This window comes from Sorex araneus, chromosome X, assembly GCF_027595985.1.
Source record: "Sorex araneus isolate mSorAra2 chromosome X, mSorAra2.pri, whole genome shotgun sequence".
NCBI lineage: Eukaryota > Metazoa > Chordata > Mammalia > Eulipotyphla > Soricidae > Sorex > Sorex araneus.
In genome coordinates, this window is record NC_073313.1 from 251,877,493 (window position 1) to 251,899,580 (window position 22,088).

At 60.5% G+C, this 22,088-nt stretch overlaps 1 protein-coding gene across 1 annotated transcript in view; it reads right to left on the reverse strand.

Moving 5' to 3' along the window:
* Positions 1-757: 757 nt before the first annotated feature.
* The window catches only part of CFAP65 (cilia and flagella associated protein 65), a 43,524-nt gene continuing 22,193 nt past the window's right edge, over positions 758-22,088 (reverse strand). Inside the window, exons 13-32 of the mRNA XM_004617175.2 lie at positions 21,169-21,393; positions 19,954-20,112; positions 19,716-19,866; positions 18,301-18,429; positions 16,430-16,643; positions 16,007-16,135; positions 13,059-13,235; positions 12,507-12,573; positions 12,234-12,344; positions 11,125-11,316; positions 10,881-11,039; positions 8,378-8,521; positions 7,224-7,337; positions 7,029-7,136; positions 5,101-5,145; positions 4,756-4,955; positions 4,129-4,257; positions 2,189-2,656; positions 1,048-1,185; positions 758-931 (exon numbers count right to left, since the gene is read on the reverse strand). Coding sequence (XP_004617232.2) covers positions 859-931; positions 1,048-1,185; positions 2,189-2,656; positions 4,129-4,257; positions 4,756-4,955; positions 5,101-5,145; positions 7,029-7,136; positions 7,224-7,337; positions 8,378-8,521; positions 10,881-11,039; positions 11,125-11,316; positions 12,234-12,344; positions 12,507-12,573; positions 13,059-13,235; positions 16,007-16,135; positions 16,430-16,643; positions 18,301-18,429; positions 19,716-19,866; positions 19,954-20,112; positions 21,169-21,393 — 3,132 coding nt within the window. The 3' untranslated portion in view covers positions 758-858. The remainder of the gene's footprint in view (positions 932-1,047; positions 1,186-2,188; positions 2,657-4,128; positions 4,258-4,755; positions 4,956-5,100; positions 5,146-7,028; positions 7,137-7,223; positions 7,338-8,377; positions 8,522-10,880; positions 11,040-11,124; positions 11,317-12,233; positions 12,345-12,506; positions 12,574-13,058; positions 13,236-16,006; positions 16,136-16,429; positions 16,644-18,300; positions 18,430-19,715; positions 19,867-19,953; positions 20,113-21,168; positions 21,394-22,088) is intronic.

Below are 22,088 nucleotides of genomic sequence, written 5' to 3' on the forward strand. Positions count from 1 at the left end.
GGGGGAGGGGAGGCGGGGAGGGGTGTCGGGGACCCGGGCGCCTCTGGAACAACACCAGATGTCACTTTTCCACCCACCTGCTGGGGGAGGGGGGCGGAGGAGGAGTCCAGGACGGTGGCAGCCAGGCACGCGGGCTTGGGGGGGGGGAGTATGGGGAGGGATCCGGGAAGGCGGGACCCCCTCCCCCTCCCCGCGGCAGGGTCGGGTCTGTGACCCGCTGTCTAGCGGTGGCCTCTGCCCTCGGGGCCAGTCTCTTAGTTCTTGCCCCCACACCCCCCCCCCCTCCCCGGCGCGTGTCGGGGCTTCCCGAGTCCTTCCCTCCCCGGAGAGGAGATCTCGGGAGCCCGGCTGAAGCTGGGATACGGGGTAGGGGTGCAGGGGGCCCTACGGGGAGCAGGGGACGTGTGGGGGGGGGAGGTGGCCGCTGCACCCCGGGCCACCTGCCGCCGGGCCGCGCTGGCGCTGCGCTCCGGTGTGTGCCAGGCGGAGCTGGGGCGGCGCCTCTCTGGCGCCCTCTCCCGACCAGAGCCGGCCCTGCGCGCCAGGTGGGGCTTGTGCGCCCCCGGGCCGAGCGGCCGCGAAGGCCCGCAAGCGGCTCCCCGGCGCCCTCTCCCGGCCAGAGCCGGTCCTGCGCCCGCGGCAGCTACGCCGAGGCGCCACCTCCCTCCCAGCCTCTTTAAGGGGACACAACGGGTCCCATCATCTGTCCCTCTCGCGGACGGGGAATTAAAGTCCAGGCAAGACGGAAGGGGAAAAAGGGCTAAATGCTTTACTAGCGGGCCGCTGCGAGGAGCTCCAGGCAGTTCAGTCTCAAACGAGGGGCTGGGTAGTGGGGTCCGCGCGCGCACGCGTGCGCGTTTACAGGTGCAGGGACGAGGAAGGTGTGTCTTGCTGCACCGCGCGCAGCAGCTGTAGGTCAGGACTTCGAAGCCTGGAAGACAGAAAGGTCCAGGTAGGGGTGGGGGCGCGGCTTCCCCGCCGCCGGACCCTCCCTCCCCACTTGGGCTCCCTCCCGCACCCCTAGCCCCCGCGGCGTGGGCGCCCCACCTGGGCGCGTTGTGCGGAGGCAGAGCGATGACCCGCGGGCGCGAGGTGAGCACCACCTCCCCGAGGCTCGCCTCCACCAGGACGTTCCTGATCATGTTCTCCATCAGCTCTTCCTGCAGGTTGGCGAAAGCCGGGAGCCTGCGGGGGGGCGGGGAGGGGAAGCGAGGGGAGATGGTTGAGGGGCGGGTAGTGGGGTGGGGTGGGGTGGGGGGACACGCCTGGTCAGCGCTCTGCTTCTCCTGTGCTGGACAGCAGCGCGCTTGCTTGGATTCTCCTTTGCTCCCTGGCCCTCCTAAGGCTAAAAGGCGTCTTTGATCCAGTGGAACAGATATTCCGACTGGCCGAAGGAGAGGCAGCTACCGGGAGACCAGGGGTTGGGAGCTAGTCAAGCAACAGGCGCATCCCAGGGCACGGTGTGTGGGAGAAGCAGAAGGCGGAAAGGCTGCTCAAGATGAGGTGACACGTCCCCGTTTGCCCCCAAGAAACCCAGTTAAGAGCCTCTGGAGACTGGACGAGAGAGGCAGCTCAAAGGGCTGGAGCAGCAGCAGCCACTTTGCCCCAGGTTCTCTCTCTGGCACTGCTTCACGGTTCCCAGAGCACTGCTGAAGGTGACCTCGCCCCTCTAGCACCAGCTGGGTGCGGCCCCCAAGTCAAAGTAAAACAAAATAAATGAATAAGGGCCGCAGAGATAGCTCGAGAGTCTGGAGGATGGATTTTGCAGGTTGGAGTTTGATTTTGCTTTTATAATTTGTGTATTTGTTTGGGGGCCACAGCAAGAGGTGCTCAGGGCTGACTCCTGGCTCTGCAGTCAGGGATCACTCTTGACTTAGGGAACCCTATGATTGCCGGGGATTGAACCGGGCCAGGCGCATGAACCAAGCACTCTAACCACTGTACTATCTTTCTGGCCCCCTGGAGGTTAGGATCTGACCACCAGCACTAAGCACCTCAGGGAGTGACTCCTGAGCACTGTGCCAGGAGGAGCCCCAGGGCATTGCTGGAGGTGACTCTCAAGCCAAAGTAATAACAAAATAAAACAAAATTTAAAAAAAAATAGGAAACGCAGCAAACTCCCTTGGTGAAAATGCTGGGGGGACCCCCTCCTCCCACACCGCACGCCTCCTCCCCGGTGGGTGCTCACCGTCTGATGGCCTCCTTCTCCCGCAGTTCCTTCTCCTCCTTCAAGGCCACCTGCAGTTCCTTGCGCTGCCACTCCCACTTCAGGGACCGCAGGAACTCCGGGCCCATTGAGGGCAGCATCTCGGGCCACGCCAGCTTCTCCTCCTTCTCCCCCAGGATGTCCTCCTCCCCCGCCTCCTCCTTCTCCTCCTCCTCCTCCTCTTCCTCCTCCTCCTCCGTGGTCTCCTCTTCCTCCCTGGCCCTCTCCTCCTCCCCCGCCTCCTTCTGCTCCAGGCTCTGGTCCTCCCTGTCCTGCCCGCCGCCGCCGCCGCCGGTGCTGCCCCGGTGGGCCCGGCTTATCTGCCGGCTGCTGCTCCTCTGCGCCCTGAACCTGATCAGATCCTCGTCCCAGAACTGGGAGAAGTAGGGCACCTGCTCCTCCAGGCCGCGGTCGATGGCGTCCTGGAAGGTCTTGTCTTCCAACAGGCCTCTGGGTGGGGTGGGGGGAGGGGAGAGGAAGAGACTCCATCCAGGACGCCGACTGCTTTAGGGAACCCTGGTTTCAGGGTTCCCCTAGCAGCACCCCTGCCTACCGTGCCCACACACAGGTGCTAGGTGCGGAGGGGAGAGCCCTGTGTTCTTTTTTTTTTTTTCTTTTTTGGGTCACACCCAGCAATGCTCAAGGGTTCCTCTCCTGGCTCTGCACTCAGGAATCACTCCTGGCGGTGCTTGGAGGACCGTATGGGATGCCGGGGATCGAAGCCAGGTCGGCCGCATGCAAGGTAAACGCCCTACCCGCTGTGCTATCGCTCCGGCCCCTAGCCCTGAATTCTTTCACTCCCCCGTCACGCTTTAATTATTATTATTATTATTATTATTATTATTATTATTATTATTATTATTATTATTATTATTATTTGGGTTTTGGGACATAGCTCACTGTTCTCAGAGCGACTCCTGGCTTTGCACTCAGGGGCCTAAGGGACCGTAATGGGGTGCTGGGGATCGAACCCAGCTCAGCCACGGGCGAGGCCAGTGCCCTGCCCACTGGACTCTCCCTCCAGCCCCCCATCCTCACACTTTAAGCGGAGGCATCTCTGGGACCAAGGCGGTGGCTCTGAGGCCTGGAGTATGCCCCCGTCTGACCCCTGGCCCCATCTGCCCCCGCCGGCACTGCCAGGGGGAGTCCTGGAGGGTCTGAAAGCCGCTGTCTCTGTGCGTGAGGCACAAGGACCTCAGGGGTGTTAGGGATTGAACACGGGTCTGCCGCTTACAAGGCAAGTGCCCTACCCACTGTGCACTCTCTCTGGCCCTTGGGTGCCATGGATTCTTAGAGGTGACCAGGAATAGGGCAGAAAGGGAAGCCAGGAGGTGGATGTCACCATGCGTGTCCCCAGTGCCACTCCCAACACCCCCCACTCAAAAAGAAGAAGGTATTTCTGGGTGCCAAGGATTCTTGTTGTTGTTGTTGTTGTTGCTGCTGCTGTTGTTGTTGTTTTTTGGGGCCACAACCTATCTTACGCCTATGTCTGTGTTGGGGCACAAAGACCTCAGGGGTGTTAGGGATTGAACCCGGGTTTGCCGCTTACAAGGCAAGTGCCCTACCCACTGTGCTCTCTCTCTGGCCCCTGGGTGCCATGGATTCTTAGAAGTGACCAGGAATAGGGCAGAAAGGGAAGCCGGGAGGTGAGAATTGAGTGGATGACTGGTAGGGAGAGAGAGAGAAGGGCTTTGGGCCCCGTTCACCAACCATGGAGGGGGCAGAACCTCGCCCCCAGCTCACAGGACCCCCAGCCCCGGCTCCATTGCCGCTGCACCACCGTGGAGGGCCTGAGCCGGCACTAGAGGAATCTGCAGGAGGTTCTAAGTGCTATTCTGGGGGGCGGGGGTCTGGGGGAGGGGCAGTGCGGGACTCTGGGCGGGGCGGGGGGCCTCTCGGCAGGTGGAGTGGGGCGGCCTCACCTGATGATGGTGCAGAGACAGTCAGTGAGGAGCTGCTTCTCCTGCGTGCTGACGGGGAGCCCCAAGTCAGGGGGGTCCTTCCTGGAAGCCTCTGCCTCTTCCTGGGGGGGCTTCTTCTTGGGCAGCTCCCTGGGGGCAGGGCCATGGCACTGAGTGGACCCCCCCAGACTTTGCCCAGGGGTCCAGCCCGGCCCTGCCTCTGTCAGCACAGGCCCCAGGAGAGCCCCCAGGAGAGACAGAAAGGGAGGAAGAGGGGCTGGAGCGATAGCGCAGCGGGGAGGGCGTTTGCCTTGCACGAAGCTGACCCAGGTTCGATTCCCAGCAATCCCAGAGGGTCCCCCGAGTGCCGCCAGGAGTAATTCCTGAGTGCAGAGCCGGGAGTGACCCCTAAGCATCACCGGGTGTGACCCCAAAAAAAATACAGCAAGAAAGAAAAGAAAGGAGGAAGAGGGGGTCTGGCAGGTCCCGAGGGGCTCTCTGAACCCTTGTCCCAGCTCCCAAGGGTCTCCGTCACCAGGGGGGACACCCCGGGCTCCACAGTCCCCCACTGCACTACCCCGGTGTCAGACCCCCACCCCCAGCAGGGTGGGGCCTGTGCAGCCCCCCCTGTTCCGGGTGCGGCTTCACCAGTGCAGGAAGAAGCGGGGGAAGCTGGAGAAGTTGTCCAGGAAGGAGTCCACGGCATGGGCCCGCGCCGTGAGGCCCAGGAAGAGCAGGCTGGGCTGGGGTGCCTGCGGGCACGGCCACAGGGGCTGCTCCTTGGGGATCTGCAGGCTCCAGCCAGCCGGCTGGCTGGGGGACAGCTGGTGCTTGATCGGGGGCAGCGTCTTCCGGGAGGAAAAACTGAGAGCTGGGGTCCGGGAGTCCCAAGCACCCTCCCCCACCCTCACCCTGCAGGTGCCAGAGAGATTTGACCCTCCCTGGTGGCTCCGGGGGGCAGGGAGGAGACACCGAGGCCGAGTCTTGCCTCACCTTATACTTCCTCACGGGCTCCTTGGCGGCACAGCAGGTCCTTCTCTGGGGAGCAAAGAGACGTCCACTCAGGAGGCCACTCAGGAGGCCCCGGGGTGGCCCCCTCCTCCCTGTCCCAATGGCCCCCAACAGGACCAGACATTCAGGCTGAGACCTACTGCCCTCTTGGTCCTGCCCACCCCCTTCTAGCACTGGAGCACTGTCGTCCCGTTGTTCATCAATTTGCTTGAGCGGGCACCAGTAACGTCTCCGTTGTGAGACTTGTTGTTACTGTGTTTGGCATATCGAATACGCCACGGGTAGCTTGCCAGGCTCTGCCATGCAAGCAGGATACTCTCGTTAGCTTGCCGGGCTCTTCGAGAGGGACAGAGGAATCAAACCTGGGTTGGCTGCATGCAAGGCAAATGCCCTACCCGTTGTGCTATTGCTCCACTCCCACCCACTTCTAGAACCTTCCTTTTTTCTTTTTGCTTTTTGGGTCACACCCGGCAATGCACAGGGGTTACTCCTGGCTCTGCACTCAGGCGGTGGTGCTCAGGGGACCATATGGGATGTTGGAAATCAAATCCGGGTTGGCTGCGTGCAAGGCAAACGCCCTACCTGCTGTGCTATCGCTCCAGCCCCAGAACCTTCCTTAAGGAAGTGGCTGCCTATGGACCAGGAAGTGCTGACGAGCCAAATGAAGGGACCAGGAGGAGATGGCCCCAAACCTGTGCTACCTCTGACCCTCAGAAGACACGTCCCTGCGCTCTGGGGGGGGGGGTGCGACAAATCCCTCAGCCTGTGCCCTCAAGACGTCATCTCCCCGGCAAACACTATCAGCCCCTGCCACCGCTGGCCTCCTCGGTGCTGGACCCGAGCCAGGCCTCTGTGCAGGACCTATCCCGCCTCCTCACGCCATCTCTCCTGCACAGAGAAACGGCGCAGCTGTTTCCAGCCGTGGGGCCAGAGGGCCAGCCCACTGGACAGGGCGTGTGCCCTGCATGCGGCTAACCTGGGGATTCAATCCCCAGTATCCCCTGGGGTCCCCTGAGCCCCAGCAGGAGGAATCCCCGAGTGCAGGGGGGTGGAGGGTGGGTGGAGAAAGCCCTGAGTGTCTCTGGGTGTGGCCCCCACAACAAACAAACAAACAAACAAACCCCAAAATGCTAAAAGATCACAGCGGAAACGGAGGGACCAAGAACAGGGGAAGGATGTCAGCGGGCCATTGCCACAGCAAACTCCAGGCTGGCTGGAGTTCCCGGACCCGGGCCCAAACCCTCACCACAGCTCCCCCGGCAGATGCTGTCCAGCTCCCGGGCCTCGACTCCCCCAAAACACCGGCCCAGGGCCCGGGAATGGCTCCACGGGCTGGAACAGGAGCTCTGCCCGAGGGAGGCTCAGACAAAGGCCCTGGCACCAGCACGCCGAGGCTGGGGTAGCCCCTGAGTACCACTAGGTGAGGCCCAAACATTAAAGGAAAAATAAAAATAGCCCACTGGGGCACGGCACTTAGTAGGCCCGCATTATCTCTGACCTAGCACCTAATAGGTCTATGAAACACTGACCCAGCACCTAGTAGGCTCATTAGACACTGGCTCGGCACCTAGTAGGCCCTTATTATCACTGGCCTGGGCACCTAGTAGGCTCATTAGACACTGGCTCGGCACCTAGTAGGCCCTTATTATCACTGGCCTGGGCACCTACTAGGTTCATTAAACACTGGCCTCACACCTAGTGGGCTCACTCACACGGGCCAGTGAGGCGGGCATCTCGGCAAGCCTCCTTCACCCACGTTATCTCAGGCAGATGCTGGACTGCAATCTGGTGTCCGGCTGGCTGCTGGCCGGCCTGGTAGGTCAGGAGGACCACCCGGGTGGGCCTACTACTCTGCTCTCCGGGAAGGTCAGTCAGAAACCTGGGCGTGTCCGAGGCCCCGCCCCGCTCACCTTCACCGTCCTGTCTGTGATGATGAATTCCTCCTCCTGCCGCTGCTTCTGGGCACTCCATGCCCGCAGGTCCCTGTGGAACTGCTGGAGTTTCTCCTGCTGGTAGACCTGCAGAGCGGGCCGTGCCCGTGACTCAGGGTCTCCTAAGCCGCCCACCACCCCAGGCTGGGCTCCGGGCTCTGGGACAGGTCGTACCTTGCACACCAGCTCCGTGCTGTAGAAACTGCTGTGCGCGGTGGTCTTCAGGGTCACCACGAAGGGCATCGTCTCCCCGGGGGCCAGCTTCCCGCTCATGGGAGTCACAGACAACTGTGGGGTGGGGGGAGGGGTCTCTGGAGTGCCCACGGGATTGGCATGTGGTGGAGTCCGTCCAGGGTAGGATGGACTCAGGGTTGGAGAGAGAGTCCAGGGGGTAAGAGGCTTGTCTTACGGTCAGTGGACCCGGATTCAATCCCAAGTACTACATAGGGTGCCCACCACGGCCACCAGGAGTGATCCCTGAGCACAGCACCAGGAGGAAGCCCTGAGCATCGCTAGGTGTGACCCACAAGTCAACAACAACAAATCAGGGGCTGGAGTGATAGTACAGCGGGCAGGGCGTCTGCCTTGCACATGGCTGACCTGGGTTCAATCCCCGGCATCCCATATGGTCCCCCAAGCACCACCAGGAGTATTTCCTGAGTGTAGAGGTAGGAGTAATCCCTGAGCATTACTGGGTGTGACCCAAAAAAGCCAAAAAAAAAAAAAAAGAGGGATTGGGACTAGATGATAGTATATGGGAAGGGCACTTTTCTTGCATATGGCTGACCCGTGTTTGATCCCTGACACCCCTTTGGGTCCCTGCCAGGAGTGATCCCTGAGTGCAGAGCCTGGAGTAAGCCCAGTGGCCCCCAAACAACAAACCAACCAAAAAAAAGGGGAATAGACTGGGCTGGAGGAGGGGATGGTGTGGGGTGAGATATGGCAGGGCAGGGTGGGGTAGCGTCATTTGAGATGGGACAGGACAAGATGGACTGGGGTGGCATGAGATGGGGTGAAGGGGCTGGAGCGACAGCACAACGGGGAGGGTGTTTGCTTTGCATGTGGCCAACCCGGGTTCGATTCCCAGCATCCCAGAGGGTCCCCTGAGCACCGCCAGGAGTAATTCCTGAGTGCAGAGCCAGGAGTAACCCCTGGGCATCACCGGGTGTGACCTCTCAAAAAAAAAAACAAAAAAAAAAAGAGAGAGATGGGGTGGAATGGCCCGGAAGGGACAAGAAGGACTAGGAGGGACCGAAGGGGCCACTGGGGTGGGGGTGGCGGGCAGGAGTCCTGGTGGAGCTTCCGGTTGGGCCGTCAGGGACGCGAACCTCCCCGAAGTCCAGCGACCGCAGCGTCCAGACGAACACAATGGTCTCCTTCTTGGAGATGTTGTTGAGGAACAGCAGGCGGCTGCACTGGCTCTGCACGGGGATGTTCCCCAGGGAGACGTGGGACTGCGACAGGAAGACGTTCTGGAGAGACGACACAGCGGTACAGGGATGCCACGGCAGCCTCCGCTTCCGGTCCCTGAGCGCCGGCCAGGGCAGCCTCCACGCGGCGGCCCCGCGATGCAGAACTGCCCTTGTCCCCACTACATGAGCACTGCCAAGGAGCCTGGGTCAGTGTTTCAAAATTTCCCCCAGAAGTAAACTTAGCCTCTCTGAAGTCTATGTATTTTTTTTCTTTTTTGGGTGACACCGGGCAATGCTCAGGGGTTACTCCTGGCTCTGCACTCAGGAATCACTCCTGGCGGTGCTCAGGGGACCCTACGGGATGCTGGGAATCGAACCCAGGTCAGCCGTGTGCAAGGCAAATGTCCTACCCGCTGTACTATTGCTCCAGCCCCAAAGCCTATAATTTTTGGCTGTCAAAATGGGCTTGGCAGGGCTGGAGTGATAGCACAGCGGGTAGGGTGTTTGCCTTGCATGCGGCCAACCCGGGTTCGAATCCCAGCATCCCATAGGGTCCCCTGAGCACCGCCAGGGGTGATTCCTGAGTGCATGAGCCAGGAGTCAGCCCTGTGCATCGCCGGGTGTGACCCAAAAAGCAAAAAAACAAAAACAAAATGGGCTTGGCAGATGCTGCCTGTTATTCTAGGCTGTTCTAAGTTAGAAATCTGAATAGCCACGCTGAATACAGTAGAAATGCACTTTCCTCAGTAATACTGGAGCTGTTGGAATCTTTTGGTTAACCATTGGTTGTTACAGAAAAAAATATCTTCACTGCAACTGATGGTTGTTGCCGTGATAGTATATTGCCTGTATTTCTACCTCTAGGAATGGGCTTTATGTGCCAGATTTTAAATATCCTTGATCCTGGGCAACTGCACAAGTCCTTTTAAAAGAAAAATGGTTTACTTGCACAAAACTGATCAGTTTTGAGAGATCGTTAATCCCTTAATGTGTTTTTTTGTGGGTGTGAAACAGATGGAAAGGATTTGAATGAGTCCCTCTGATTATAGTATTGCAATTAAGCACTTAATTTATCAAGTCATATTCATGCTCTGGTGTCATATACTTGTATCTGTCAATAAATATTGTGACACTTGGTGTAAAAATAAACAAAATGATCTTAGAGGAACGGAGAAATTGGAATTCTCTTAGAGAAGATAGAATGAAACAATTAAAAGCAACAGAATCTGATCAGCTGAAGGACAGTTGTAAATTCATAGTTTATCAGCTGTTGGCATCTTACCTGGGTACAAAGAAGAGCTGTGTTGAGAGTGTTTGAAATGCCCAGCGCCCCACAGGAGTGAGCTCTTTCAGACCAGGCCCTGAGTACTTCTAGGGCTGGGATGTGTATATGTGTGTATATGTGTGTGTGCTTGTGTCTGTGTGTCCCAGGGCCTCCTGGAGACAGTGCTCATCTGGAAGTCAGAGTCCAGTGAAAGCAGGAGTCAAAGGCTGGACAGTTGGATAGTGATTGGATGGATACATGGAAAGGATGATAAAGTGGGAGGATAAAGAGATGGATGGTGGATGGATGAAGAATAGATGGATGGATGATGAATAAAGGGTGGATGGTGGATAGTGAAGATGGGTGAATGGATGGATGATGGATAGATGAGTGGATGGGTGACAAATGATGGATAGATGAAAGATATCTGGATGGATGGATGGATGGATGGATGGATGGATGGATGGATAGAGATGCATGGTGAGTGGATATATGGATGAATGATGACTGGATAATATATGATGGTTGGATGATGAGTGATGGGTGAATGGGTGATGGTTAGGTGAAGGATACCTGGGTGAATGATGAGTAATAGATGATGGACAGATGGATGAGGATGGATAGATGGGTGAATGATAAATGACTGATGGATTGATGGGTGGACGATGATGAATAGATGGATGGACACATGGATAATACAAAGAGCACTGGGTCAATGAGTAGAGGATGGACGCAGGTGTGGGGAGGTGGGTCAACAGGGTGGCTGGACGGATGGGCCAGACAGCCCAGCGATGTGGAAGGAGCATGAAGACTCGCAGAGTCGCCGGGGGTTGGGGGGACTGGACTGCATGGAGATCTGACCCCACAGCCCGAAGGTGGGGAGGAGCTCCTTCTGACCTTCTAGCACCCTGTCCTGCTGCCAAAGACCAGGCAGGATGCGGGGAGCTCTGCTTGAGCAGACCCCCCTGTAGGCTTTAGGGGGCCGGGTAAGCATCTAGGAGAGCAGGTTCTGCCTTCCAAGCCTGAGGGCTGCGGCTTCCCCTCTGTCTCCCTCTCTCCCTTCTCCTCTCCACTGGGCTCTAGCCACCCCCCGACACACACCCTTGCACACTGGCTGCCCCGGGCCCTGGGCTTTCCCGGGTCTCTCCCCCTGACCTGTCCAGGAACCATCATCCTGGAGTGGACGCAGCTGTTGTCCCACGACGTGATGTTGTGGAAGGGGGCTGTCTCGCCCATGATGTGCGCGTCGTAGCCCACGCCGTAGAAGGTGATGAGGGCCGAGTTCCAGCCCAGGATGTGGATGGGCACGTTCACCTGGGAGTGGGGGCGGGGAAGGGACCGGTCAGAGCCAGGCCAGCCGCGGCCCCGCGGGCCCCAGGCTCCCCCGGCCGCCACACACCTTGTAGGTCTTGGCCTCGATGGGCGAGAAGACCCAGAGGACGCGGGCGGTGGTGCCCGGCTTGATCTCCCCCCTGGGGTTAATGCAGGTGAAGATGGGGTGGCCGAAGTTCTTCTCCTGCACCCACGACAGGATGTTGGTCTGAATCTCGTAGGTCACCGGCACGGAGCCCCCGTTGTACAGCTCGTAAATCTGCGGGGATCAGGGGGGGGCACTTCCACAGCGGCCCAGAGCAGAGAGCCGGCAGTGCCGGGGCCACTGTATGCTCCACTGTGTCCCTCTTACTGCCCCAGGCGCCCCCCCAACCCCCGCTAAAGACCTCCAGTTTCCCTTGGGACCCCATTCCCCAAGATACATGCAACTGCATTTTTAGCCTGGGACGTTCTCTCCGGACTGGAGCAACGGCACATAATACACGGATAATACAACATTTCCTCCCAGGGCTGGGACTGCTCAGGACCACAGCAAGTCCCCCGGAGAGAAAAGAGAATCTTTGCCTAGGCAGCGCCAGGCGGAGCTTCATGCTTGGTTTCCTGTGCGTGTGCGTGTGTGTGTGTGCTCGTGTTCGTGCATGTGTGTGTGCATGTGTGTGTGCTCTCACATGTGTGTGTGCTTGTGCTCATGCATGTGTGTGTGCGTGTGTGCTCTCGCATGTGTGTGTGCTCTCGCATGTGTGTGTGCTCTCGCATGTGTGTGCATGTGTGTGTGCTCTCGCATGTGTGTGTGTGTGCTTGTGCTCGTGCATGTGTGTGTGTGTGTGCTCTCGCGTGTGTGTGTGCTCTCGCATGTGTGCGTGTGTGCTCTCGCATGTGTGTGTGTGTGTGTGTGTGCGTGTGTGTGTGTGTGCTGGGTTGTTACCATAAATCCACAAACGGCCCATGGAGTAGGGAGCCCAGGGTGCAGCGGGGAACCAGACCTGCAGAGGGCAGAGCTCTGAGCATCAGGACACCCAGAGCCTCTTGCCGGGGTCTCTCCAATGGCCCCATCTGGAGGTCCGCCCTGCGGTCACACCCCTGGGAGCAAGGCGTGCCCATCTGTCACCCCGTTCAGGGCGGACGCAGAGGCGCACTGAGAACCAGCCCGTCAGGTTGGTTCCGGATTCCCCTGACCTGGCGCGGGGGCAGTTTCTTGCCGATGGGGACAGGGACGAACTGGTGGCTGCTGGTGGGGAAATGCACGTACGGCTGCTCCGGCTTCACCGTCACGCCGATGAAGTTGAGCTGTAGCGGGAAAGCCCGGGACTCGCGTCCTGCCGGGGGACGAGCCCACGCACCCCGCCGAGGTGGGACCTCAGTTCCCGGGAACGGCGGGGGGTGGGGGATGGAGGGGTCCCATTCCCGGTCCTGTCCGGTTCATCCAGGGGACTGGGCGGGGGGTCTCACCAGGACCTCCCGGCCGTGGGACACCTTGAGGAGCACGGGGAGGCGGTCAGTGCCGACGAACAGGTGGCTAGAAGCGGGGAGAGAGCCCGAGGGTGAGTGACGGGAGGTAGAAGTGAGGGGAGGGGGCTGGAGCGATAGCACAGCGGGTAGGACGTTTGCCTTGCACGCGGCCAACACAGGTTTGAATCCCAGCATCTCATATGGGCCCCTGAGCACGGCCAGGGGTAAGTCCTGAGTGCATGAGCCAGGAATAACCCCTGTGCATTGCCAGGTGTGACCCAAAGAGCAAAAAAAAAAAAAAAAAAAGAAGTGAGGGGACCAGTTCAGCTGTGGCTTTTGGCCGCCTGTCCCGGAGCACTGGAAGCCCCTGGGTAGGGCGGAGCAAGTGGGCACAGGTGCACCCTCCGGGTGGGAGGGTGCGGGGGTCTTTGCCAGGTGCTGGCCACTTAGGGTACTGGGGGATGCAAGGTGGGCTCCTCCCGGGGAGACCCAGGGCAAAACAGGGGGTTCTCTGGGACCCCAAGTGCAGGCTGGGCGGCGGGCAGAGGGCACCTGTACTTTAACTCCACCAGCTGCTCCTGCCCCGGGCCCAGCGCGCCAGCCTTGGGGGCGACGGAGAACAGGCCGTTGTCCTGCGCCCGCATCTGGTGCAGCTCCGTGCCGCTGAACTCGCCGTGCTCCGCCCACACCTCCAGGTCGATCTGCTGGTCGCTGGGGAAGAGGAAGGCCCTGGAGAAGGGAGGGGAAGCCAGCAGTGCCCGCTGAGCCAGAGACCCCGGTGCAAGCCGCTATACACCCCAGCCACTGCGCCTCTCTCTGCAAAGCACCGCCCCTTCCCTGAGGAGTCTGGTGTTGGCTTTCTCCAGGAAGCCCTCCAGGATGCTCACCTCCACGGCTGCTGTCTCAGGAGAGGGGGGCGGGGCTGGCTGCAGCTGCATTTTTTTTTTTAAATCTCGGCAGCCCCCTGGCAAGGCTTAGTCAGTGACTCCGAGCACTGTAAGGAGGGCCCAGCACCTTTTCTGGCCTCTGCAAGGCCCTGTATCTCCCTGGGCTGGAGCGAGTCTCCAGGGGGGAAGCTGGGGCTCGAGGGGCTCGCGGGGACAGTGGTACGAGGGCCACGGAGGGCAGAGGGTTTGCAGGGCAGGATGGAGGGCTGGGGCAACAGTGGCGTGGAGCCCCGTCTCCCACCCTGTGCCCCCTCCGGGCTCTAACTCCCTCTTGCTGGCCAAGCTCACACACCTCATTTCTTTCTTTTTCTTTTTCCTTCCTTCCTTTTATTTTATTTTTTTTTGGCGGGGGGTGGTGGGGAGAGTTTTTGGGCTACACCCGGTGGTGCTCAGGGCTGACTCCTGTCTCTGTGCTCAGGCATCTCTCTTAGCCAGGCCCAGGAGACCAGAGGCCGTACCGGGATTCGAACCAGGGTCGGCGGTGTGCAAGGCAAGCGCCTCCCCGCCCCCCCCCCGCCGGGGCTGGCCCTCTAGCCCTTACACTCCCCAAGTCTAGCCCGTCTGGGTTGGAATCTTCAGTGTGTTCTGTAGGGGCAGCAGAAACAGGCTAGAACCTTCCAACATGGCTTTCCAAGAAACGGAAAGGAAGCTGAGGCTGGGGTCGGGGAGGGGTGTGTGTGTGTGTGTGGGGAGGGCGGGGAACCCCAGCCGGCCAAGCCGCCTCAGGGCAAGTCCTGGGCTTGGGGGTGTGCAGGAAGCTTGGGTCCTTCAGCTGTCCCCTGAGAGATGGGCGCCCCTCTGCGCCCCGAGCCTGGGCTCCCCCATACCCAGGAGGCACACTCTCTGGAGATCCAGCAGCTGCCAAAGCCGCTCTCCCGCCCACCCCCCAGAGCCTGGAGCACTTGGCTCAGAGCCCCTCCCAAGAGCCCAGTGGAGGAAGTTCTGCAGTGCCAGACCTCCAGGGCACCCCTGTCAGCCGCCTCCCTCCGCTGGTCACTCACAGTCCAGGGAAGAGTGGGGTGAGGATGCAGGGAGGGGGCAGGGTGGTGGGGGGGGCACTGCCCAGCCTGGGGCCGCCTGAGACCAGTGAGCTGCGCGCCTCACTCTCAGGCCCCCTCTCCTCTCCGGGGCGTGACCGGAAAGACCCTCCTTTCTCAAGCCCACCTGAACCGGAAGTCAGCGAGTGAAACTGACAGGCGGGGGCGGGGTTCCGAGAAAGGCCCTGGAAGACCCCAGGGCATTGGACGCGGCTGTGCCCTGGACGGCGGGTGTGTCCCAAAGGGGGGGCGCCCCGCAGGTAGGGCTGTGCCCCCTGGATCCCGCTCAGCCCGCCTGGGCCCCAGCTGCACAATGCACACGCGGGGGGAGGGTCCTCCCGGCCAGCTCTTGGGCTTCCCATTGGAGCCCCCGAACCCCGCACAGACCTGCCCCCCCCCCGCAGCGTCCCGCAGGCGGACGGGGTAGGCGCCTCCCTCATCCACCCCCGCCCCCTCTCCCCACCTCCCAACACCCTGTTTGGTTGTTTTTTTTTTTGGTCACCCCCAGCGATTTTCAGGGGTTCCTCCTGACTCCGAACTCAGGAATCACCCCTAGCGGTGCTTGGGGACTGTATGGGGTGCCGGGGATCGAACCCGGGTTGGCCGCGGGCAAGGCAAACGCCCTCCCCGGCGCAACACCCTGTTTGGGCCAAACCACCAGGCTCGGCCTTTGGTGGGCTCTGCACACAGCAGCAGAGCGGTCCTGGCGGAGTCATTGGCGCCCCAGGTTCCCAGTGGGGACCAGGTGACACAGCCTGGGGGTCATTGTAGGGGATGTGGGGAAGCCCTAGCCAAAACAACAACAACAACAAACAACACAACCACCCAAGGTTGGGACAGTCCCTGGGCAGAGCAGTTTAGGTCTTAGACTATGGAGGGGAGGGCAGGAGATGGGATAGATCGGCAGGTGAGGTGCGGGCCTTGCACAGCAGCCCAGGGTTCGATCCCTGACCTCCCCTTCGGTCCCCCCAAGACCCTACAGGAGTGGTCCCTGAGGGAAGAGCCAGGAGTGACCCCTGAGCATCACCGGGTGTGCCCCCCCTCCCGGGCACTCGGCTCTCCCTGCACCCCCTCAACTGTGATGTGCTCAGTGACTGTCCTTAATGTCCGTCCACTCCAACAAGGGCCGGCGGGCTGGGGGCCAGGCTGAGGAGCGGCGTTGTACCACACCAACGACCAGCCTGTGAGCTCGCACAAGGGCTGCCCAGGAGGCCCTAGAGCGTGGACAGTCCACGCATATGTGTCTCCCTGGGCAGCTGTTGGGCTCCTGCCGGAGAGAGGTCAGAGGTGCCCAGCAGGTTGGCTTTAGTGTGTGGTCGCCACAGCTCCATTCATGACCCGCACCTCCGTCGGGCTGACCGCTCCTCCTCAGGGCCATCTGATGGGGTCCACACTCTAGCGTCCCGTTGAATGACGGCTGGCTCCCCGCATCAGTGCCCCGCCCCCACTCCTGCCACCCGTCTCTGCCCAGACCTCGGACCTACCCCCAGCCCCTCTCCCCCCAAGCCGGCCATACCAGTCCAGGGCTATCAGACCCTTGTTCTTCAAGGCCAGGAGCACCACGGATGGGGGAGCCTCCAGCGGGGCGGCCCCAAAATTGAAGTCGAGCTTCAGCGAGGTGTAGACGGAGGGGATCTGGCTCGTGCTATGGGGAAGAAGACGGTGAGCTGCGAAGGCTGGGGATGGTGGGGCGAGGGGGAGGGGGCGGGGGCAGTTGCTGGACAGGAAGCTCAGGGACACTCCTGGTCGGGAGGTGGTGACCAGAGGAACGGGGAGCCACGGTGGAGACGGGCCTACGGCGCCGGCCTCAACTTCACCCCTAGCTTTTCTCCAGTGCAGGCGGAGGCTTGGTGTGTGTGTGTGTGTGTGTGTGTGTGTGTGTGTGTGTGTGTGTGTGTGTGTGTGTGTGTGTAGGAAGCTGCTCCTTGGATGGGCTCACCTGTGCCGGGTGGGCACCCTGTAGGTGAGTTCCTGGGGCGTTGGGTCCCGCTCCAGGTAGCTGTTGAGGGTGTCCAGGGAGAAGAGCTGCCACAGCTGCTTGCGGGTGATGCCTTCGGCGCTGCCCAGGGGGCAGATGTCCGGGACAGAGAGGAAGGGGTAGGTGGCCGTCAGGGAGACGTGACACAGAGGCTGCTTCTCCCCCACCTTGTTATCTGAAAGACAGAGGGGGGGGTGCAGAGGAGAGAGGGGAGGGGTCCACCTCCCAACTACCCCAGTGCAGGGCACGCAGGTTGGGGGGGGAGGGGGTCACCCTGGGGTCCTGGCACATTCCCGTGGCACATGCTCAGCCTGCACTGATCTCTGTAGCCACCCCTTGCACCCCTGGGTGCTGCTGGTGCTGGTGTCACACCACATCCTGCCGACAGCTCGATCCTGACACGGACCCTCTGGACATGTCCGGGGTTGGGCAGCCGTCACTGCTTCCGTGGCGACCAGGGGGTCACCTGGATGCTTGGTTGTGGGGCTCGGGCCTGTGTCTGTGGTGGAGGGGGTGTGGGGCGCCCCGCCCTCTATGAGCTGTGGAGCTTGTGTGCAGTCTCCAGTCTCGGTGCTCACTGGGGAGGGGTGCGTGACCCTTCCCTGTGACCACGCATCTTTTTTTTTTCTTTTTGGGTCACACCCAGCAATGCTCAGGCTCTGCACTCAGGAATTACTTCTGGCGGTGCTCAGGGGACCATATGAGATGCCAGGGATCGAGCCTGGGTCGGCCGCATGCAAGGCAAACGCCCTCCCCGCTGTGCTATCACTCCGGCCCTGACCCTGCATCTTGGATCAAACCCTTGACACCACACATGCGAGGCAGCTGCTTGGGGCCACAGTACCATCGCCTGGGGCCACCCCTAGTTTTAGCACGTTCTCATCTCCCTGGTGCTCCCAGAGAAACCCAGGGCCGGCCAGGAGGGTGCCTCTCCTCCTTCACCCCTTCTCCCCCAGCCCCACCCAGCCCCCACCCCTCCTCTCCTCCCTCTGTGGACACTTCTTGTCCGTTGAATTCTTTTCCTTCCCCCACACCCAGCCGTGCTCAGGGCTGACGGCTGCCTCTGTTTTGCTCAGGGGTCACTCCCGGTGGGGGTCGGGGGGCCACACGGGGTGTCGGGGAATGAGCCCAGGCCGGCTGCGTGGAAGGCAAGCTCCCTGTCTGCTGACTATCTCTCCAGAATCCTGCATGTGACTTTCCCGACTCTGTGGGGGGCGGGGCTGGGAGGCCATACCTGGCAGTGCTCAGGAGTCACTTCTGGTGGGGGTTGGGGCATTGTATGTGGTGCGGGGGAGTGAATCTGGAGCGGCTGTGTGCAAGGCAAGCGCCCCACCTGCTGCGCCATCTCTGCTCTCCGACCCTCTCTGGCCTTTTTCAGGGTATGTGCCCAAGCCCCGCGTGTGTCCAGCCCGCGGCCTGCTGCTCTCCGTTATCTTCCCTGACGCTCATTATCCTCATTTTCCAGAAGAGGAAATGGATGCACTTGCCCAAGAGCGCATCTTTTGCTTCTTTGGGTGAGCCACATCTGTTGGTGCTCAGAGGTTACTCCCAGTCCAGTGCTCATGGCAACCATGTGGTAGTGGGGTGAGAACCCAGGGCTCCAGCATATGACTCCTGCACTCCAGTCCACCAAGCCCTCTCCTCGACCCTCGGGGTTGCTCTGGTCCCCCTCCCCGCTGGTCCGGGGGCCGGCTGGTGACATGCCCCAGACCCCCCAGGGGGGAGAGCAGAGCTCCATCCCCTTCCTGTGGCATCCTCTAGCCACAGTTCCGGGACCCTCCCCCACGGGCCGTCCTCACGAGACCCTCACCCTCTCCAGCGCCCCACGGTACCTCTGTGGGACAGGAGGGCGTAGCTGATGGTCCAGGAGTAGTGGCAGTGGAGCTCGGGATGGGCGGACAGGTGGATGACTGCCTGGGACCGGGGCGGCATGCTCCCCTCCGAGGGCGCCATCTGCAGCGCTGCCGGGGCCAAGGCACACGGGACCTCAGCAGGGGCCAGAGACCCGCCTCTCCTGAGCCAGCTGGGCCCCCCCCCGCAGGGCAGAGGGGACCCCACTTCCTGCTTCTCGGCACCTGCACGCCTCCTCGAGTCCCGCCTTCCAATGAAGGGCGACCCCCACCTCAGTGCACAGCTGAAACTGGAACTGGAGGCGTCAGGAAAGCCCTGGGATCCCAGTCAGGGTTTCTCAGCCATTTTTTATGGCTGTGGTCCCCACTTCTGCCCTTCCCGTGGCCATTTTTTATGGCTGTGGTCCCCACTTCTGCCCTTCCTGTGGCCCCCTGTTCTACAGGCTGGCCTCCTAGTCTCATGCTTGCCTCCTTGTTTACATTGTTTCTACCTGTCGCCCCCTTGGGCTATCCTTGGGCTATCCTTGTATAATCCTTGGGCTATCCTTGGACTATCCTTGGGCTATTCTTGGATAATCCTTGGGCTATTCTTGCACTATCCTTGTGTCATCCTTGGACGATCCTTGGGTTATCCTTGGACTATCCTTGGGTTATCCTTGGGCTATCCTTGGGCTATCCTTGGGCTATCCTTGGATAATCCTTGGGCTATCCATGGACTATCCTTGGTCTATTCTTGCACTATCCTTGTGTCATCCTTGGACGATCCTTGGGTTATCCTTGGGCTATCCTTGGGCTATCCTTGGGCTATCCTTGGATAATCCTTGGACTATCCTTGGACTATCTTTGGGCTATTCTCAGACTATCCTTGTGTCATCCTTGGACGATCCTTGGGTTATCCTTGGACTATTCTTGGGCTATTCTTGGGCTGCACGGAAGAGCCTGGCAAATTCGATATGCCAAATACAGTAACAATAACAGGTCTGATTCCCCTGACCCTGAAAAGAGCCTCCAATCATTGGGAAAAACAAGTAAGGAGAAGCTGCTAAAATCTCAGGTGCTGGGATGGATGGAAACGTTATTGGTGCCCACTTGAGTAAATCGATGAACAATGGGATGACGGTGATAGAGTGATATAGTGATTCTTGGGCTATCCTTGGACTATCCTTGGGCTATCCTTGGATAATCCTTGGGCTATCCTTGGACTATCCTTGGGCTATCCTTGGGTTATCTTTAGACTACTCTTGGGCTATCCTTGGATTCACATGGGAATATCTTTGGAGCATCCCCGGACTATCCTTGGAAGAGCAGTCTGCCCCCCGTTGAGAAGGGCCCGTCTAGTTAACCAGCCCTAACTGGCACGCTCAGTGCCGCCTGCCCTCCCCAGGCCCGGCGAGTACCCAGGGGCTCCCCGGGGCTGACGGGCGGGCTGCTCTGCTCCAGGAACAGGCGGTAGGAAAGGGCGCAGTTGCCTTCGTTCAGAATCGTCAGCTCCCGGGACTGCCTGGAGCTCACCAGCATGTTCCCGAAGTCCACTTCCTTCTCCCTGGCCTGGGGACCAGCGTCAGCGGCTCGGGCGGGCAGGGGTGGCCCCTCGGACGCCTCCACCCTGCCCCCCGCCGGGGCTGCCCGACTCACAGAGAGGTTAGTGGGGACGCCCACGCCCACCAGCCGGAGCAGGTAGTGGGTGGTGGGGGGGTGCTTGGCCCCAGGGGGCAGGCCGGCTTCCCAGACACACATTCCCTCTCGGAACAGGTACTTGGTCTCCTCCAGAGGGCTGAAGGTCCACGTCAGGGTCTGGGGTCAGAGACAAGAGCCGGGTCTGGCCTCCCCCTCGGTGCTGTCTCAGGAAGCTCAGAGAGGGCCTGCATTTGCCCCGGGTCACACAGCGGGAAGAGGGGCTAGAGTGATAGCACAGTGGGTAGGGCATTTGCCTTGCACGCGGCTGACCCGGGTTCGATTCCCAGCATCCCATAGGGTCCCCCCCCCCCCGCCAAGCACCACCAGGAGTCATTCCTGAGTGCAGAGCCAGGAGTCACCCCTGTGCAATGCTGGGTGTGACACACACACACACAAAACCAAACACAGCGGGCAGAGGGGGAGGAGAGTGGGCTGTGGCGGGCCGGGCGGGGCTCCTGGACAGTCTCTTGCCCAACCCTGCCCTGGGCTGGCCTTGGCACGTCAACGGCTCTCGTGCCAACCTGGGTCTCCCCAGCCTCTCAGCCAGGCCCTAGCCCGGAAGGGGAGGGGTGTCTGCTCTTTGGAAGAATCCCTTGATTTGTTTGTTTTTGTTTGTTTTTGTTCTGCAGAGCGGGGGGGGGGGTGAACCCAGAGCCCCACCGCCGAGCAGGCTGGGCTCACCACTGACCCCCTCTGTGGCCCCCTCTGCAACTTGCTTGTTTTGTTTTGTTTGCTTGGGAGCCACACCCGGAGATGCCCAGGGCTGGCTCTGTTCTCCGGGGTCACTCCCGGAGGTGCTGGGGCAACCATATGGGGCGCCGGGGGGGTGAGTCCGAGTTGGCCTTATGCCGGGCAAGGCCCTGCCTACTCTCCGACTTCTCGACCCTACTCACCTGCTATTTGTCTTAGCGTTGGTTTGTTTGGGGGCCACCACACCCGGTGGTCTTCGGGGCTTCCTCCTGGTGGGCTCGGGGGCGGGGTGGGGGTCATATGTGGTGCACCCCTGGGTCTGTATAGTCTCTCTGGCCCCTACGCTGCTATTTTGGATCCCAGCCCGGGCCCCTCTCCAAGCAGGGAGGAAAGGACGGTGGGAGGGCCGGAGGGAGGGAGAGAGGGAGGAAGGGAAGGGGGGCTGGGGCCCGCTCCCACCCGTGGCCGCTGGAGGCCCCTCACCAGTCTCTCGTAGGGTTGGATGACGCCCCGAGAGGGCCGCACTTCCAGCATCTTCCGGTGCTGCTGGGACACCCTCCACTCGAACTCCAGGGGCAGGCGCGAGGGGTTGCTCAGGGGGAAGGGGCTGGTGGAGGAGTTGCCCACCCAGGTGGGCCGGAAGTAGATGGCCTGGGAGGTGTCCAGCTGCAGCTGCTGGGGCTCCTCCCGGCTCTGCAGCGTCACCTCCTGCAGCCAGAAGGGGGCGCCAGTGTCTCGGTGGGCCCACAGCCAGCCCAGGCCCCCCCCTACCAGGGCTCCAGGGCCACTGTTGGGTAGCACTGGGTTGTCCTTGCTCCTCCCCGGGGGGTTAGGTTTCTTGAGTTACTCCCACAACAGTGCCCCTGAGGCACAGCCAATTCCATCACCTAGCTCCTAATCCTATATTGCTTTTTCTCTTTTGGTCCTTTGCTGGTTTAGTAAAGGCTTTTTGCAGAGACACAGGAAGACAGTTGATGCTATGCTTATGTAACATGGGAGTCAACTGACTCCAGATCATATTTACTCCTGGGCATCCATCATATTTACCTGACTTAAGCCTCAGTTGCCCTTACTTCCTAACACCCCCAAAAGGAGGGTCCCCGAAAGGGACATAGGACCCCAGGGCAAGCTGTAAGCTACCCAGGCATCAGAAAGGGACAAGCTAAGTGCCATAAGAAGTATGGTAAGTTAAGAGCACGGTCGTGGGACAAACTCTGACATGACCCAAAAAGAAGTAACTGAATAAGGAACCTGCTGGGGTTAGGAAAGACTAACCTGGCCTGAGGACTGTGGTCTGGGATATATAGTGAGATATCCCCAGGAAAAGCTACTCTTTAAGATGAATATATCTCTTAATGTGGGGCTGGAGCAATAGCACAGCGGGGAGGACGTTTGCCTGGCAC